This window comes from Tupaia chinensis, unplaced genomic scaffold (genome assembly GCF_000334495.1).
Source record: "Tupaia chinensis unplaced genomic scaffold, TupChi_1.0 Scaffold143599_1, whole genome shotgun sequence".
NCBI classification, from domain to species: Eukaryota; Metazoa; Chordata; class Mammalia; order Scandentia; family Tupaiidae; genus Tupaia; species Tupaia belangeri.
Window position 1 is genome coordinate 188,209 of NW_006203445.1, and position 17,913 is coordinate 206,121.

The 17,913-nt window shown below is 41.1% G+C and overlaps 1 protein-coding gene across 8 annotated transcripts in view; it reads left to right on the plus strand.

Moving 5' to 3' along the window:
* The window catches only part of MAST2 (microtubule associated serine/threonine kinase 2), a 158,334-nt gene that overhangs the window by 76,485 nt on the left and 63,936 nt on the right, over positions 1-17,913 (plus strand). For 5 of the 8 annotated variants that reach the window (XM_014582430.1, XM_027766588.1, XM_027766587.1 and 2 more), the window contains one exon: positions 2,476-2,670. The exons of the other annotated variants lie outside the window; for them this stretch is intronic. In XM_014582430.1, the coding sequence (XP_014437916.1) occupies positions 2,476-2,670 (195 nt within the window). The remainder of the gene's footprint in view (positions 1-2,475; positions 2,671-17,913) is intronic. 8 annotated transcript variants of the gene reach the window in all.

Consider the following 17,913-nt stretch of genomic DNA (forward strand, 5'->3'; position numbering starts at 1 on the left):
TTTATAAAATGTTTTTGTAATATAAGTGATCAAAAATCATACTCTTCAAATATTGGTACACTGATATTGGTAATCACTGTCTGTTTTAGTGACTTTGAATTTGGAAAACACCCCTGAATAGCTAGTAAATAGTTTATAGATCACTTTTCCTTTTTCAAACAATTCTTTTTAGACTCTAACCCCATTGCATAACCAATTTGCAGAGTGATAATTAGGAGCAAAAAGAAAATGAGGTTTGATTTTCATAGATTTTTTTTTTATAATTCCAATTATATATTTATTATAATGGATAAACCTCTCATCTTTTTTGTTTGTTTTTATTCTTTTGTTTTGTTTTGTTTTGTTTTGGGGCATGTGTGTTGGCCAGAGAGAGAGAGAAAGTGAGAAATCACTTGCATGGGGGCATGGCCATGCTGCAGACCCTTCTCCTCCATTTTCATCTTGGGATTTTGGGCATGCATGCACATACACCTGGTATGATTTTCAAGCTGCAGGATCTGGGTCTCAAACTACAAAGCTGGCCGTGTGGAATCCAGCATTTTAACCTCCATGCCACTCGCTGGTCCCTGGATAAACTTAATTTTATGTGGTAGGATGTAAGACTCTAAAAGTTTGTGTGAACATTGTTATTTGGTACTTGTTATGTTTTAATTATTAATAGCTCTAGCTTAATTTTGATAGTTCTTTAGAAAAGTGAAAATTCTTTTTGAAAGCAAAAAATTAATCTAGAATTTCTGTTTTACATCTTGTAATTAAAAATGTTGAGCTCGGGACCAGCACTAAGCATCATGGCTATGTCACTGAATTCCCATGTAGTCGACTGCGGTTCGAGTCCCGGACCTGGTGGCTTAAGCTCACACCAGGCGCGTATTCGTGCGTGCCCAAGATCCCGAGAGGAGAATGGAGGAGAAGGGATTGCAGGGTGGCCATCCCCCCTGGGGGGTGATTTCTTGCTTTCTATCTCTTTGTCTCTCTCTGTCTTTCTGGTGAGTGCACTCTCCCTATAGCAAAAACCTCTCCAAAAGAAAAGAAAAATACTAATGTCGAGCTTATGGAAATCAGGTCATGGCTGTAATTTTATTTATTTTGGGCAGGGCCTTGCTGTGTCATGGTCCTCTTGCTTCAGCCTTTCTCATATCTGGGACTACAGGCGTATGCCTCTGCAGCTGGCTTTCTAGGTTGGGCTAGGAATCCAACCTAGAACCCACGTGGCCTCAGCCTGCCAAGCGACAGCATCTGACACATGCCATCCCAGTGGGACTGTGCCTATAATTTTAGACAGTGGTCTGCCCTTCTCTTTTCTATCCCCATGTTGCATACCTACCTGAGAAATGAGCCGAAGCCAGCTGGAGGTGAAGATTTTCCATGCATATATGTAATTAAGCACAAGTAGAATGTCATCATATCTCTATTCTAAATAGTCAGCAATACAATATAGGAAGCTATCATTTTGAAACAGATCAGGTGCTTATGTGATACGTAAATAAGTTTTTTTTTTTTAACCTTGGAAATAAAATAGTATAGTTAAATGTAGTTTGTGTATAGAAAGCCACGCCAGTAATATAGCAAAATTAAACCCTGAATTTGTCAGTTGTTTTTCATCTGTGTTGTATTTGTGACAGCAAATTAGAAATCACATTTGAAATCAAATTAGAAATCACCTGTTTTCTGTCCAGTAATTAAATTTGTTAAATAGTCTTCAGTAAGACTTATTGTATCAAGATAGCTGCTACAGTAGTCCCCTCCCCACCCCCCACCCCCTCAAAGGTTTTTGCCATAGGGCACATGTGCTCGCCTGAGAGACAGAGAGAGGGAAGATGAGAAATCCACCCTGCAAGGGGTGGATGTCCATGCCACAGTCCCTTTTCCTCATTCCCTTCTCAAGATTTTGGGAATACATGTGTGCCCAGCATGATTTTCAAGCCACTGGCTTGGGGACTCCGACCGTGTTTGGCCATTTGAGAGTCCAGCACCTTAACCACCTTTTTTTTGGGGGGGGGAGGGGAAGTATCTGGGACTAAAATTTAAGTAGAAACAAAATTTATTATACAGAGTTGAGTGGTATTATTTGGTATACTCATTAGGGAAAAATTAGCTAAGTTTATGTTGTTATAAATATAACTTTTGAGAATGTTTTAGTTTTATGGGCAAACACAGTTCTTTAGGAAGTCTTAGTCATTCAGCATGAAATAGTACCTCTTTCTTGCTAACGAATGAGTTATAGAGCAGTGTTTGATTTGTCTGAAGGCAGTTCTTTGAACAGCTAAAGCTTACATTTTTAATTTTAATTCTGTGGATTATACTTTAGTCTCTATTGTCGTTCTGTGCCAACATTGGTACTAAAGTCTGATATTTGAGAATGATTTTTGACCACTTAATTTTCTTCAGTCTCTTGACTATACTAACCCACTAATTTCTTTTTGGCTGAGAAATGATCACTGACCCTGTTTTTTTCCTACTGTGGTGCTTTGTCAGAATCTCTACTCTTTGCCGAGGAGCTGAAGCAAACCAGCCCATGTTTTCACCCACGTTGGCTCCAGCCCTCTCCCTCACTAAAGTTCCATTTAGCGCTGACTGTGCTCTGGCTACTTCTCCTCTTGTCTTTTTCCTGAACCCACACGCCCACAGCAGTCCTGGCAGTCCCTGTTCCAGCTACCCACTGCAGTGGAGGTAAGGAAGCCTTCTGGGATGTGAGCGAGGGCCGTGGTGATTGCTTCTGGCCTCCTGGGTAGAGGTCCTACTCGGTAAGGGGGAGAAACCGAGTGTGAGTTATGGCCCTGGCAGAGAAGAGTGGAAGGAATTCGCAGATCTCTGCCTTCCTCAGAACCTCAGGAGTAAGTGGGCAGCATATCAGTACTGCCCACCCTGACCACTGGACAGCTCTGTGAGCTGTGACCTCTCACCATCCCGTACACCCCATAGTGTGACAGAACACAAGAGCTCTTTAAAGGGTAAAATGTTTAAGCCTCCCATTTTATACAACAGGAGAATCTAAGGCTGAAACAGGTTGGTTCAGGTTAATGAAATTAGCCCTCCTCACATTTCGTTCCCCCCCTCCTCTGCACTTACACATCGAGCACACGCTATGTGCTATGCACTGTGTCAGGTGTGAGGCAAAGCAGAGAACACAGAGCGACAAGGTCCCTGTTTTTAGATTCTTGTGGAGGGAGACACACGAGTTGACCGGTAAATATCAACCTAACAGTTGGCCATGGGTGCTCCTGAGAAGAATGCTGTGGGATAAAGCCATGGGGACTGTGGAGGCTGGGGTTGATAGAAGGTGGTCCAGGAGGTCCTCAGTGAGAAGCTGACATACAAGAAAAGACCTGAGGGATTCCATGGAGTGGAATGGAGACAGCTGAAGGAAGAGCATCCAGGCAGGGATGGTAGCAAGTTCTGAGGGCCCGATCCAGAAGCTTCTCCCTCTACTTTCTGCAACATGGAGTTCCGTGAAGCTGCCTAGAGTCAGGGGTGGAGACGGAGGTCTCTGGTCTAATGGGGAGCCAGACTAAGTAGAATTTTGAAGGCCATTATGGTTTAAGGACATGATTTCATGCTGAGTGAGGTGAGTAGCCATTACAGTTTCAAGCAGAAGAATGACACAATCTGACTTAGGTCCAAAGATCCTTCTGGTTATAGTTAGAAGTCAACTATCAACAGTATTATCTGGGTAAGAGACAGGATTGCTTGAACCCTTAGTGGTGCAGGTGGTAAGAAGTAGTCAGATCTGGAGATGTATTTTAAAGGTAGAATTGATAAGATTTATTGATGGATTAGATGCAGGTTTTGAGAAAAAGGTAAGTTAAGGATGTGTCTGAAGATTTTTGGCTGAATGGCTAGAAAATTGGTGTTACTGTGAACTGTGAGTGGAAAACTGCAAGAGATTTTAGACATTCAGTTAGAATTGTACACAGTCTGGGTTACGGGACATAATTAGAAATTAACAGTACATGAGTGACATAAATCGTACCTACAAGCTCATCTAATGAGTGACTATTGATAGAGAAGGAAGAGATGGCAGAGGTCTCAGCCCTGGCATTTAGAGGTGGGGAGATAATGAAGAATTAGCAAAAGAGAACCTGAAAAGGAATAGCTATTCAAGAAGGACCAGGAGGTAGTGGAGAAGCCAGTTGGGAAGACATTTTTTAAACGAAAGATATGACTGATCTATAGGTATTTGTCAAGTTTTTGTTAGAGAAAAAGTAACCTAAAAATCTAAAAATTTATAGAAGTATAATATATTTTATAGATTTAAATGGCATCATTTGATATGGGATCTCAAATAAATTCCACAGACAACTTAGGACAGTGTTAGACTGACATAGGACAGTGTCAGGGTCTGGCTCCTTCCTGAAGGCACTCCTTCCACAGCTACTAGCCTTAGTGTATGAGGCTGAGAGATTGTGAGTTGGGCTGTACCCATGTCCACGGTGTGCCCAGTCTTGGCATGTAGCGTGAAGAAGTACCTCTGGACCGTTGTAATTTTAGAACAAACAGCCTCAAGCAATGTTCTGTACCTGTGGGGATGAAAACATGTTAAATTTCATATTTTTGTTTTCATTTTTGTTTCCCCTCTGGATTAGTTCATATGTTTAGTCACTGAGAACTTCATTCCATTCTTCTTTTGTATCTGTCCCATACAGACTGCCAGTTCAGTGATACAACAAGCTGATTTTACCTGCTTGTTTGGGGGATATTTTTGTATTCCTTTAATCATTCTTGAGATTCTGGGATGTCATTTGGAGATAGTTTGATCCTTTTGAGGATTTAGTTTGTTGGGACCAGAGCAGCATTTGGAGCTATTTTTTCCTACTACAGAGGCAATACTTTGTGAGTTCTGTACTTGGTACCTGTATTGTGAGTATTTTGTGCACAGGCTGATGGGGATATGAACTGTTCCTGACCCTCTGTAAGCTCAGAGGCGCCTACCACCCGCTCCTTTGCGTGGCAATTTCCCTACCCAGGTGTGCTGACCATCACTCAGCTGAAAACTCAAGACGACCGCCTGGAGGTCTCCAGTTCTCTCTGGACAGCAGGCTCCTCTCTGACACTCGGCCTTGCAGACTCTACCCACCTTCACCACTCCAGAGCCTCAGCTCGTGGAGACTCCTCAGCTCGGGAATACGGCTCGTTTTTTGTGCATGTGTGGTTTCTTGGCCATGTTCTCCAGGTAGTAAGATATGACAGTCTTAGGGCTCACTTTGTGTATTTTCCTTTTGTCTAATGCCTGTAAACTGTTTCACATATTTCATTTCTCTCTCTCTCTCTCTTTCTCTCTTTTCAAGGCACCAAGGTAAATCTGTTCTCTGTTTCCCCATCATGATGGGAAGCAGATCTGACCTTCTTATTATTTGGAGCTCATACATCATCAGAAGTAATTATTACCTCAGAGAGTACTGCTTCACTGATTCACATGTTATGTAAGCTCAGTAGTTAACAGGACAGACTCTTTTTTTCTTTATTTTACTTCTTATTATTTTTTTTAGAAAAAGATTTTTACTATTGGGCACACGAGCTTGCTGGAGAGAGAGAGAAAGAGAAATCATCCCCAGGGCGTATGGCCATGCCTCAGCCCCTTCTCTTCCATTTTTCTCCTGGGATTTTGTGCACATGCACACATGCACCTGGCGTGAATTTCAAGCCTGTGAGTCCAGGACTCAAACTACGGTCAACCATGTGGGAGTCTAGTGCTTTCACCATCACACCACCCACTGGCCCTTCTTTTTCTTCTTTAAATTGCCAGAAGGTGTGTGTTTTGCCAGGAGACAGAGAAAAAGAGAGAAAACACCCCAATGGGGTGTGGCCCTGCAGCAGTCTCTACTCCATTTCTCCATCCTTTTGGGATTTGGGGCGTGTATGCACACATGTGTATCTGGTGTTTCTCAAGCCACTGGGGGCCAGGATTTGAACTGCATTCAGCCATATAGGATCTGGCTCCCTTGACCACTAGGCTATGGGGCTGGCCCTTACAGACTTTTTGTTTCAAGTTTTTCATCTTGCCTAGTCAAGAAAAGTCGAGAATTAATAGTAAAAAAAAAAAAAAAAAAAAAAAAAAAAAAAAAGAATAGGTACCATTTTCTTAGCATTTACTGTGTATTAATTAACATTTTTCTAAATGGTTTATATATTTTGAATTTTTTAAATCCTCTCCCTTCCCCCCCCCTTTCCTCCTTCCTTTTTCTTTCTCTCCTTCTCTGGTGAGTGCACGCACCCTATAGCAAAAAAACTTCTACCCCCCCCAAAAAAAAAGGCAGTTTTAACGTTAATAAATCAAATAAATGCTAAGGAATTTTGCTTAAAATTTAAAGCCAGGGAATAGATTAGGATTCTGTTCAAATAATAGGTACATGAATCTATCGACAGCTCAAGACAGGACAAAAATCCTTAAAATAGGAAAACAAAGCCTAGAAGAAAATCAGCAATGTTTTAGTCAAAGTCATAAAATGCTATTTCACCAGTTCAGTCTCATGTACTTAATCTATCTTCTGTTGTGGTTCAATCTTTCCAATTGAATTCTGGGATATAATATTCAACTCCAGACTTGTCCCTATGATTAAGTTGGCCATTTTCTTAGTTTTTGAACTCTTATTTCTGTGTGTCTGTATTTAATTTCCCTGGTATAGCACTCCTCTTGAAAACTTCTTGGAGATCTGGTCTGATGTTGGTAAATTCTTTCAGGTTTTGTTTATCTGAGAATGTTCTTGTCTTTTCTTCCCATGTGAAGGATAATCTTGCCAAGTACAGTATCATTGGTTGAAATTGCTTTTCCCTTAACACTTTGAATATATTTCCCCATTCTTTCCTCCCTCGCATTGTTTCTGATGAGAAGTCTGCTGTTAGCCTGATGGGATATCCTTTGTAGGTAACTTGCCGTTTCTCTCTTGCCAATTTTAGTATCTTGTCTTTGTCTGTGGTTTTGGCCAATCTGGCTATAATGTGTCTTGGAGAAGATCTTCTTGGGTTGATTTTATTTGGGGTCCTTTGTATTTCTTGGGACTGGATCTTGGAGTGCCTCTCTAGGTTTGGAAAGTTTTCTTGCAGTATTTCAATGAATAGCTTATCAATGCCCCTATCAGTCTCTTTGCCTTCTGGGATGCCAATTATCTGGATGTTTGGACATTTGATGGTATCTAGTATTTCTCGTATATTATTCTCTTTTTTTGGGCAATTTTTTCAGTCTTTGTGTTGGATTTTTGTAGGCCAGGAATTTTGCCTTCTATGTCTATGTTTTCTGTATGATCTAGTCTGCTTTTAATACTTTCAAGGGAGATTTTGACTTCCTGTATTATAGCCTTCATCTCTAACAGGTCCATTTGACTCTTTTTTAAAATGTGTAATTCCCCTTTTAGATCTTGCAAGAATTTCCTCACCTCCTAGAACTCATCAGCTTCTTTTTCCTGCCTCTTTCACAGTTCATTGTCTCTCTTCTCTTCCATCTTTGTTAGCTTCGTCATTATGAATATTCTAAATTCTTTATCAGACATTTCCATGGTTTCCATTGAATTGTCTATGGATGAAGAGGAGTTATTCTTTTACCTTGGAGGGGAGGTATTTTCTTGCTTTCCCATATTTCTTGTGGCCTTGCGATGATTTCTAGTCATCTAATGAATGGCGTGTTTCTTCCTAATTCTTTAAGTTTAATCTAAGCATTCAGGAGTGTACAGAAGAAGGTGATCTGGAATCTCTTTGCCATTCCATTTTTATCCCTTTGTGCAGCAGATTCATTGGATATTAAGGAATGGATTGACCCTGTTCGTATTTGGATGTTTGGCTAAAGTTCCCTTAGATCATTCAGTGCATGGAGACTGAGCAGCAAAGTGATGAGGTAAAAGAAATAAAAGAAAAAGAAAAGGAAACAGAGAGAGAAAAAGAGAGAGAGAAAAAAAGAAACAGAAAAATAAAAAAATAAAAAACAACTAAAAAAATTTTTTTAAAGCAAAACATAAAAATCCGTGTGGTGCATGAGCGTGCTGTGCAAAATCACTAGTTCTCAGGAGCCATGGAGGAGTCTTCTTCTGAAGGCCTGTCCCTTGCCTATCCTGGATATGGGAGAGGGAAAGGGGATTATTGGCAAGATAAAGGTGGGGCTTAAAACCAAGAGAATATCTTAAAATTTTTTTAAAAGGAAAAAAATTCCAAAAACAATGAGAAGACAGAGATAGAGGCAGAGAGAGACAGAGACAGAGACAGAGAGGAGGCTAGAAGGGCTCCCTACCGCTCAAGTTTGTGGCCTGAAGTCTGAAGTATCAGTAGAAAATCTTCATTTCTTTTTTTTCCCTGAAATTACTTGTTCTCAGGAGCCATGGAGGAATCTTCTCCCCTCATTCATTTATTTTAATTTGACCAGAGAGAGAGAGACACACACACACACACAGAGGAGGGAGAGGGAAAGTAAGAAAGCAAGTTGCCGGGCCTGGGACTCGAACCATGGTCAGCCATGTGGGAATATCTAGTGCCTTAACCGCCATGCCACCTGCTGGTCCCTTGAAGTCTTAATCTTTTGATAAGTATTGCCATAATGATGGATTTTGGTCAGTCTATTCTCTTGAGAATACTATATTTAGTGTGGCGGTATTAAGCTCAAATCCAGTTGAATGTTTTATATATTGCACAAACCTGCTGGTTTTATTATCATTGGTCATGGAGATAATTAAAAATTAGAAGCAAGTGCCTCAGAATGTGACTGTATTTGGAAATAAGAATATGGGGTGATGGGAAGGGGGTGTTTGATAGGCTTGTGCTGTATGCGATCCTTTCTCCTCATCTTCCAGAGTAACTGGGACTACAGGCACATGCCACTGTGTCTGGCTTTTTAGGGAGGGGTCGGAAATTGAATCTGAGCTTTCTATGTGGCATCAGCCTGCCAAGCAACAACTTCCCATGTGCACTACTGCAACTGGGCCAGGAGATAGTCTTTAAAGAGGCAGTTAGGGTTAAATAAGGTCATTGGAGGGGGACCTTGATCCAATATGACTTGTGTCCTTACGAGAAGAGCAATTGGGATACAGATACACACTGAGGATAGGCCATGCAAAGGCATAGGGCAAAGGCCATTCATTGGAAGCTGAGAAGTGAGGCCTCAGAAAACACCCACCCTGCCTCCACCTTGGTCTTGAACTTCTAGCCTCCAGAACTGTGAGGAAGTGATTTTCTCTCATAAAGCACCCTGCCTGTGATACTTCGTTGTGGCAGCCTTAGCAAATTAATACAGCAATTGACATTTCTAACTGCATTGTCCTGAAAGGCTGGAAAACAGTGCTCCTTTGTATCATAGTGTAGAATATGATTCCACTTTATTGATGACGTTTCAATATGGCTATTTTATTTTCAGCATAACCCTATTTGAAAGAATGTTAGGTAGAGTCTGTGGTATAACTGGTGTCCCCCAAGAGGAGACAGTTGTGGCTCTGACTGTTTATTGTCCTAGCTGTAGGGCTGCTGAAGATGGGAGTTTGATGTTAGCAACTTTGTAGGCCACAGAATGACTCGGGGATTGAATCTTGTTTAAATTCCCATAGACTTTGTTGGCTCTACAGTGGGAGGATTTGCAGTAAGAAATCCTTGTTAGGTGATCTTTATATTGGAAGAGTTCTATCTTTCACCCACTTCACACTGCACTGGAATTCCTTCCCTAGAACGTGTAACAGAAAGCTATTCAGCCTTTGATTGAACATCTTCAGCAGAAGGAGTTCACTGCTGAAGCTTGAAACTTGAAGCTTGCAGCATTGTTACTAATTCAGCCCTTTGGCCCTTCCTGTGTCACGTGTGAGAGACTTTCTGTAGATGTGTGTGGCAAAGGACAGGTGCTCCTTTGGGTCTCCTCCCAAACTAGACAGCCTTTGAAACCCTTTTCTGGTAGCCTCAAAATTATTTCCTGCCAAAGAGATAGTACTATTTTCATTTTATCAACACCTGTTTCTCTTGCCTTCCTTTTTTTAAACACCTGCTTTTCAAAGTCATTCCAAAAGAGGAACAGCTCCAGAACTTGTTTTTATCCTGGCCCTGCTGCATACCATTTGTAGGCAAATTACTTCACTACTTTCTACCTCAGTTTTTTATATCATTAAAATGGGGATAATAATAGTACTTTTAGGGTTACAGTAAGGATTAAATGAGTCGATATGTGTACAATTGTTTAGAGTTCTACTGGGCCTGTATAATAGCTATTTTGCTCTTTGCCATTGTTGGGAAACTCACATGTTGCTGATCCACAGTACTTCAGTCTGCTTCCATTAATCTTCACGTATTCTTATTTACACGTGGATTGTTCTAGATATCACTTATCACATGTCCTCATTGCAGAAGCTTTGTTAGTAGCTTTGTCATTGCTACCTAGTGGCAACTGGGTGCTTTCTTGCCCTCTCATGCAATCTCATTAATTGTTGCTCCTGATACTTGACCCCAAAAGGACTCACCCCAAAAGGGCTCACCAGGATAGGGACTAAAATGAGAAAAGATCTCTGAATTTTGTTCTTTCAAAATCACCATTTTTTTGAGCAATGAGAAAAGCCCATTAAAACAGTTTTAAGATGTTTCATTTCTCTGTCAAGAAAGGACCAACTTGAAAGTATCTTCAAATAAAGTGATTCTGTTGTTAGAGAAGGGAAAGTGCTTGTTTTGTTAAATGGAAAAGTAAAATAATATTAGTTGTGATTTAACCTTAGAAAATCTTTCATGCAAAGGGAACCAGCAGTTAGCGTAATGGCTATGTCGCTGGACTTCCACGTAGTCGACTGCGGTTCACGTCCCGGACCTGGTGACTTAAAACTCACGCCGGGCGTGTGTGGGTGCATGCCCAAGATCCCGAGAGGAGAATGGAGGAGAAGGGACTGCGGCGTGACCATCCCCTCTGGGGGGTGATTTCTCGCTTTCTATCTCTATGTCTCTCTCTCTCTCTGTCTGGCGAGCGCACGCGCCCTATAGTGAAAATCTCTCCAAAAAAAAAAAAACCTTTCATGCAAGAGTATTTTTCAGTAGGTCTTGGATTCAGATGACCCTGAATTCTGTTTGGCTAGATGGTGAACTTTTCTCTTGGCTAAAAAGCAAGAAGCTAGACCTTTCTAGGATATTTCTGTTGGTAGAACAAGGAAAATTGTTTTTACTGAATTAAATGTTGTATTACAGAAAAATCTCAAACACAATGAAAAGTATAGTAGTATTAAATCACCAGCATCTGTTTTATAACTCATGGTCAACGTTACCTCATCTACACCCCCACCTCCTCCCACCCACCACCCAGTTATTTTGAAGTAAATTCCAGACTTTCTGTCATTTCATCTGTAAATATTTTATTTTGTATCTCTAAAGATAAAGACTCTAAAAACATAACTGTAATACCATGATCACATCAAAAGTAATAACTTATCAATATCGTCAATGTCTGGTGTTCAGATTGTTTTTATAAAATTATTTAATTTTAGTCATTGTCATTATTTTATTTTTTTCAACACTGACTAGAGAGAGACAGAGAGAGAGATGGAGAGAGAGAGAGAAATAAGGAAAGGAAGAAAGGAAGCTGCCAGCTCCAGGACGCGAACTGCAATCAGCCATGTTGGAGTCCAGTCGCCACCACCACCACGCTACCTGCTGGTCCCTCAGATAGTTTTAAAAAAATTATTTATTTAATTTTATTTATTATTGTTATTATTTAAAACTTTTCTATAGGGCATGATCACTCACCAGAGAGAGAGAGGGAAAGCAAGCCACCAGGTGTGGGACTCAAACTGCCATTGGCCATGTAGAAGTCCAGTGCCTTAACCACCATGCCACCTGCTACCCCCCAGATTTTCTTTTTTAAATCATCGGTATTTTGGAGTCGGTAGCCAAGCTATGCCAACACAGTACATTTGTTTAATATGGTTTTTGAGTTGGTTAGCCATATAATTTATTATCTAAACTAGGAAACTTTTGTTAATGAAAGGATTCTATTATTAATTACTCCGGGACAATTGACATAAACATAGATCATCATGGTTAAATGAAGCTGTCTGGTCATCCTAATGTACTTTAAAAAATTTATTTAATTTATTTATTTTTAAAGTTTACTATAGGGCATATATGTTCACCAGAGATGGGGGGAAGGAAAGGGGAGGGGGGGAGAGAGAGATTGGAAAGGAAAGTGAGAATGCAAGCCATCAGGTCTGGGACTTGAACTATAGTTGGCCATGTGGGAGTCCAGCTCCTTAACCACTAAGCTATCTGCTGGTTCCTGGTCATTTTACTTCTAAATCACTTATTTATTTATTTATTTATTTTGAGAGGTTTTTTTTTTTTTTTTTCCCCTATAGGGCATGTGTGCTCACCAGAAAGACAGAGCCAGATAGATAGAAAGCGAGAAATCACCCCCCAGGGGGGATGGCCACGCCACAATCCCTTCTCCTCCATTCTCTTCTCGGGATCTTGGGCACACATGCACACGTGCCCTGCGTGAGTATAAGCCACTGGGTCCGGGACTCGAACCGTGGTCGGCTACATTGGAGTTCAGTGACATAACCATTGAGCTAACTGCTGGTCCCACTTCTGAATCACTTCTCATCTAGGGTGTTCCCATATTCCTTTTTTTTCTCTCTGTAATTAATTTGTTTAAAAAAAAGTTTGTAGACTTTCCCACATTCTGTATTTCGCTGATTACATCCCTCAGGGCTTACCTCAGATGTTCTTAATAACCCCTACATTTCCTATAAACTTTGAGCTTATTCTGACTCTGTTTGGGAGCAGTGGAATACTTAATAGTTGGTACAATGTTCATCTGCCGGGAGGCAGGTAGTGTCAGATCTCTCCCTTATTTATTTTCATGACTTTAATTCTTTGTGAATGCATCTAAGTTTTTCATGTTGTTGGAGGTATGTCTTTTTTTTTTTTTAACGTGTCAGCATCTTTTAATGTTTTGAATTTGCTATAGGATGCATGTGCTTACCAGAGAGAGACAGAGAGAAAGTGAGCAATCACCTGTAAGCTCACATTGACAGCTCTTCTTTGGATTCTAGTTCGTTTTAGTTTTCTACATTTCCATATTTGTAACTCCCTTGTTTGATAGTGAGAACCCTGGCTCCCAGTATCATGGATGTATTTGTTTTATCATGCTTTCTGTATGTAACTACCTTTTGTAACACTGACCTGTGTGTATGTCCTCCTTACCTCACTGGGTCACGACACCCCATGCCAGAGGATACCATTGTTCTCTCCCAGCACGTAGTCTCCTACCCCCCATCAGTCTCTGATATCCTATGCCATGTACCTCACCCCTGCCCCCCACTTTAACAGAGGCAGCTGTCCACATCAACCAGTGGCTTCTAGGCTGAGTTATTCAGGAGGTAAGGGGAGAAGGAAGTCTACTCAGTACATCAGATGCAGCCTCAGGAACTTGCACATGTTTTTAAATGACCTTATTGAGATGTAACTTACATACTATAAAATTCACCAATTAAATGATTCCATGAGTTTGCTCAAATACTAGAATTGTATAATCATTACCGTAATCTTAAGTTTAGCGTGTTTCTATCATCCAGTTTCCTTCTGTCCATCTATACTTCATTCAGCTCTTCCCGTTTCCAGCCCTAAACACCACCAGTCTGCTGTTAGACTCTATAAATTTGCCATTTCTGGATATTTCATATAAATGCAATCATACGCTTTGTAGTTTTGTTTACAGCTTTTTTCAGTTAGTGTAATGTTTTTGAGGTATGTCTGTATTGTAGCGTGTATAAGTATTTCATTCCTTTCTGTTGTTGAGTAATGTTCTGTTATTGGATAGACTGTATTTTGTTAGTCTAGTCACTAGCTGGTGGATATTTGGATTGTTTCCAGTTGAGGACCATTATGTTGCTATGAACATTTGCATACATAGTGTATTGAGATTTATTTTAACTTCTTTTGGGTTAAGTCTGGGAACAGAATTGTATTGTATGAAGAAACTTCAAAAAGTTCACAGAAAATGGAATTTAAGCAATAGTTTTCTTTCTTTTCTTTTCTTTCTTTTTTTTTTTTAGAGGTTTTTGCTATAGGGGTTATGCGCTCACCAGAAAGACAGAGAGACAGAAAGCAAGAAATCACCCCCCAGAGGGGATGGCCACACTGCAATCCTTTGTCCTCCATTTTCCTCTTGGGTTCTTGGGCACACATGCACACATGTCTGGTGTGAGTTGAGGCCACTGGGTTCGGACTCAAACCGTAGTCCACTACATGGGAGTCCAGTGACATAGCCATTATGCCAACTGCTGGTCCCAAAGCAGTAGTTTTCTTTGGCGGAAAAAAAAAATTGAAGTCTGTGCAGTTATTTTCTTTTTCTTTTAGGTTTTTTGCTGGAGGGTGTTTACATTTGCTGGAGAAAGACAGAGAGAAAAAGTGAGAAATCACCCTCCAGAGTGGATGGTCACACTGCAGTCTCTTCTCCTCCATTCTCCTCTTGGGTTTTTTTACACACACATGCACAGGCACCCGGCTTAGCTTTCTAGCTGCCAAGCCCAGAGCTTGAACCGCAGTCAGCCATTTTGGAGTCCAGCTGGCTCTCATAGTTATTTTCACAGTATTAATTTCTATGAACATTTGGAAGTTTCTTCATATGATACATTTTTATTTATCTTCGAACAGAAAACTGATCGGCCTTATGGTCCAGTAGTTAAAGGAACCAGATTTCACATGGCCAACTGCATGGTTCAGATCCTAGCCTCAGTAGCTTGAAAAGCGTGTGTGCATACCCAGAATTCTAATGGGATAGAGAAATGAGAAGAAGGTATTGTTGTGACCGTGTCCCATTGAGGGGTGCTTTCTTCTGCTCCCATCTCTCTGACTCTTTGTTTTTATCTGGCAAATGCACATTGACCTCTGGTAAATTAAAAAAAAAAAGACCAGGACAAGCTGGTGGCATGGTGGTTGGGTGACTGGGTCTTACATGGCCTACTGAGCAGTTCCTGTCCCAGACCCCCTGGCTTGAGGGACATACCAGGTATGTGTGTGTGCATGCCAAAAGGCCTGAGAGGAGAAAGGTGGAGGGGATTGGTCATGACCATCTCCACTGGAAGGTGCTTTTTCACTTCCTGTTTTTCTCTCTGATGAGCATATGCACCCTATAGCCTACTTAAATCTAAATAAATAAATATTAAAAAGTTAAGTTAATGGTTTTTTAAAAAGCAACCATAAAGAAAAGAAAAATGAACTGTAAAGGCACAGCAGTCATGCTAAGAATAAGCTTTTTTGGGACCAGCAGGTGGCATGGTAGTTAAGGCGCTAGACACTCCCACATGGCTGACCAGGGTTCGAGTCCTGAATCTGGTGACTTGGTTTCTAGTTCCTCTCTCTCTCATTCTCACCCTCTGTCTCTCTCTGGTCAAATTTAAAAAAAATAAGGAATGAATAAATAAAATAAAATAAACAATTATAAAAAAAAAGAATAAGCTTTTTCACAGCAACAACAGGAGCCATCAGACAGTGGAATAATATCTTTAAAATGCTGAGGGAAAAAAGATGTTGTAGAATTATTGTTTTTTTTTTTTTTGGAAAGGTTTTTGCCATAGGGCGTGTACGCTCACCAGAAAGACAGAGAGAGACAGAGAGACAGAAAGCGAGAAATCACCCTCCAGGGAGGATGACCACACGACAATCCCTTCTCCTCTTGAGATCTTGGGCACGCACGCACACGCGCCTGGTGTGAGTTTTAAGCCACCAGGTCCAGGACTCGAACCTCAGTCGACTACATGGGAGTCTAGTGACATAGCCATTACGCTAACTGCTGGTCCCGATGTTATAGAATTCTATAGCTGCCAAATTAGCATTGGAAGCAAGCAACCAAAATAAAGACATTTTCAGACAAACAAAAATTAAAATTGAGAAGACTTATTACTATCACATTCTCAATGATGTAATTTCTATTGGGGTATATTTCAGAAAGAAAGAAGAAAGGTATGAGATCCAAGAGGGATTATTAAACAAATTGAAAAATATATGAGTTAATCTAAGCAAACAATTATTGTTTAAAACAATAATATTACTACTGTGACAATATAGAAGTAAGATAGGCCTGAAATACTAGACCACAGTAACCCTTAAGTTGATAGAGGGGATGAAGCTAAAACCTTCTAAAATCTTTTTAATTTTTTTGGAGAAAAGAGTCAAATTGCTGGTTAACTTAGATTTTAAGACAAGAGTGCAAGTTAAAATTTCAATAATAAGGGGCCAGCAGTTGGCGTGGTGGTTAAGATGCTGGATTCCCACATGGCCAATCATGGTTCGAGTCCTAGACCCTGCAGCTTGAAAATCACACCAGGCGCATATGCCCAAAATCCCAAGAGAAAAATAGAACAGGAGGAAAAAATAAAAACTTAGATAATAATGACTACTTTGGAGGGTGGGGTGTTGATGCGGTGGTACTTCAAGTGTAAAGATCATGGGGTCACGTCTTGGGAACTCCCTGCACATGCCAGGTGCACACATGCCTGTGATCTGGGCTGGCTGAGGCTGGTGGTAGATTGTGGCATGGGGACCCTGTTGCAGGTGCACATGCCTCTCTTTCTCTCTTTCTCTCTCTCACAAAAGAAATAAATAAACTGGAAAAAAAAGAAAAAGAGACTGTAGGTGACAAAAGGGAAAGAAAACAACATATCATTTCCAAAGCAGAGTTGCTGTCAGTTTTGGAAGAAAACTTTGTTCCTCTGATGCCTGGTGCCCTCGGGGGGAATCTGATTACCTGACCCTATGGAAATGCATTCAGTTGTTCACCTGTCACTTGAGAATCTACTGTAAGGGACTGGGATACCTCAAAGATCTTGCTCAAGATGTAAGCATAGTTGATTGATATCCTATGTTGGAAGGTGATAAGAGGAAAAAGGCAGAGTAAAGGGTAAGATTGGGGAAGCAGGTCCCCTGTGACGTGGGGAAACTGAGGAGGTGACATCTGAGTAAAGGCCCGTAGGAGTAAGGGACTTTCGTTGTTGTGTAGTTGGAGGCAAACACTGCAGGTAAAGGGGACAGTTAACACGGTGGTTCTCTTCCCTAGTCTTGTCTAGAGAAAGCAGTCTTTAGCCAAGGAGTGGAATCATCTGAATAATGCTTTAAAAGGATTGCTATTGCTGCTTGTGTTAAGAACAGACTGGGGTTAACCAGAGACACTAGTGAGGATGGCATCGAAATGATCTGGACGAGATAAATAATGGGCCACTAATAATATAAGGATAAGTAATGCTGTCTCCCTTGGTTGGCTGGAGAACATGTATTTTCTCTAACTTCTTGCTTCTCGGTCTTAAAAGGGACATCATCTTGATTGCTATTCTAGAATAGCATCTGGAACTGTTTGACCTTAAATGACTCCAAATTCTTTTCTATATTCTTTACACTTAACAAGACAGAAGCAGTCTTTTCCTATTCTGAGTTCTGTAAGTAAGCCGTGAAGTGCTGTCCAGTCACTAAGACTTCAGGTTCTTAGGAACAGGTAGACCTCTGGGATGGAGGACTGGAGAGGCCTAAGTGATCCGCAGCCAGATATCCTACTCCACACCCTGTGTTGTTGCTTCAAGTCCGGAAGCAGCTTCCTGTGTACATTCATGGCAGCTCCTGCAGGCACTCAGGGGCCTGCTAGTTACTGGCCCAAGACATTTTTGAAGGCTGGGAACCAGCTTCTCTCCAAATATAGCCTCAGTTGAGCCATGTTGCAGAGAAGGCATAGTGCGCCTGAGCCCTCGCTCCCACGGTCCCCAGGGGATGGCCGTGGTGAGTCATGTAAGAGGACGAGATGCCAGGTCTTTCTGAATGATCGAGTGACTGGGATGTTTGAACTCTAGTCTTTGCAGTAGACAGCAGAGCTTCAGCTCGGGGGCTTCCAGGTCACCTTCTGTCAGTGGAAAGGGGGTGTGTCTGACTGCTCTGTCGAGCACTTTCATCTTACCGGATAAAGGAATCAAGACTTGCCCTTTATGTGCTTCT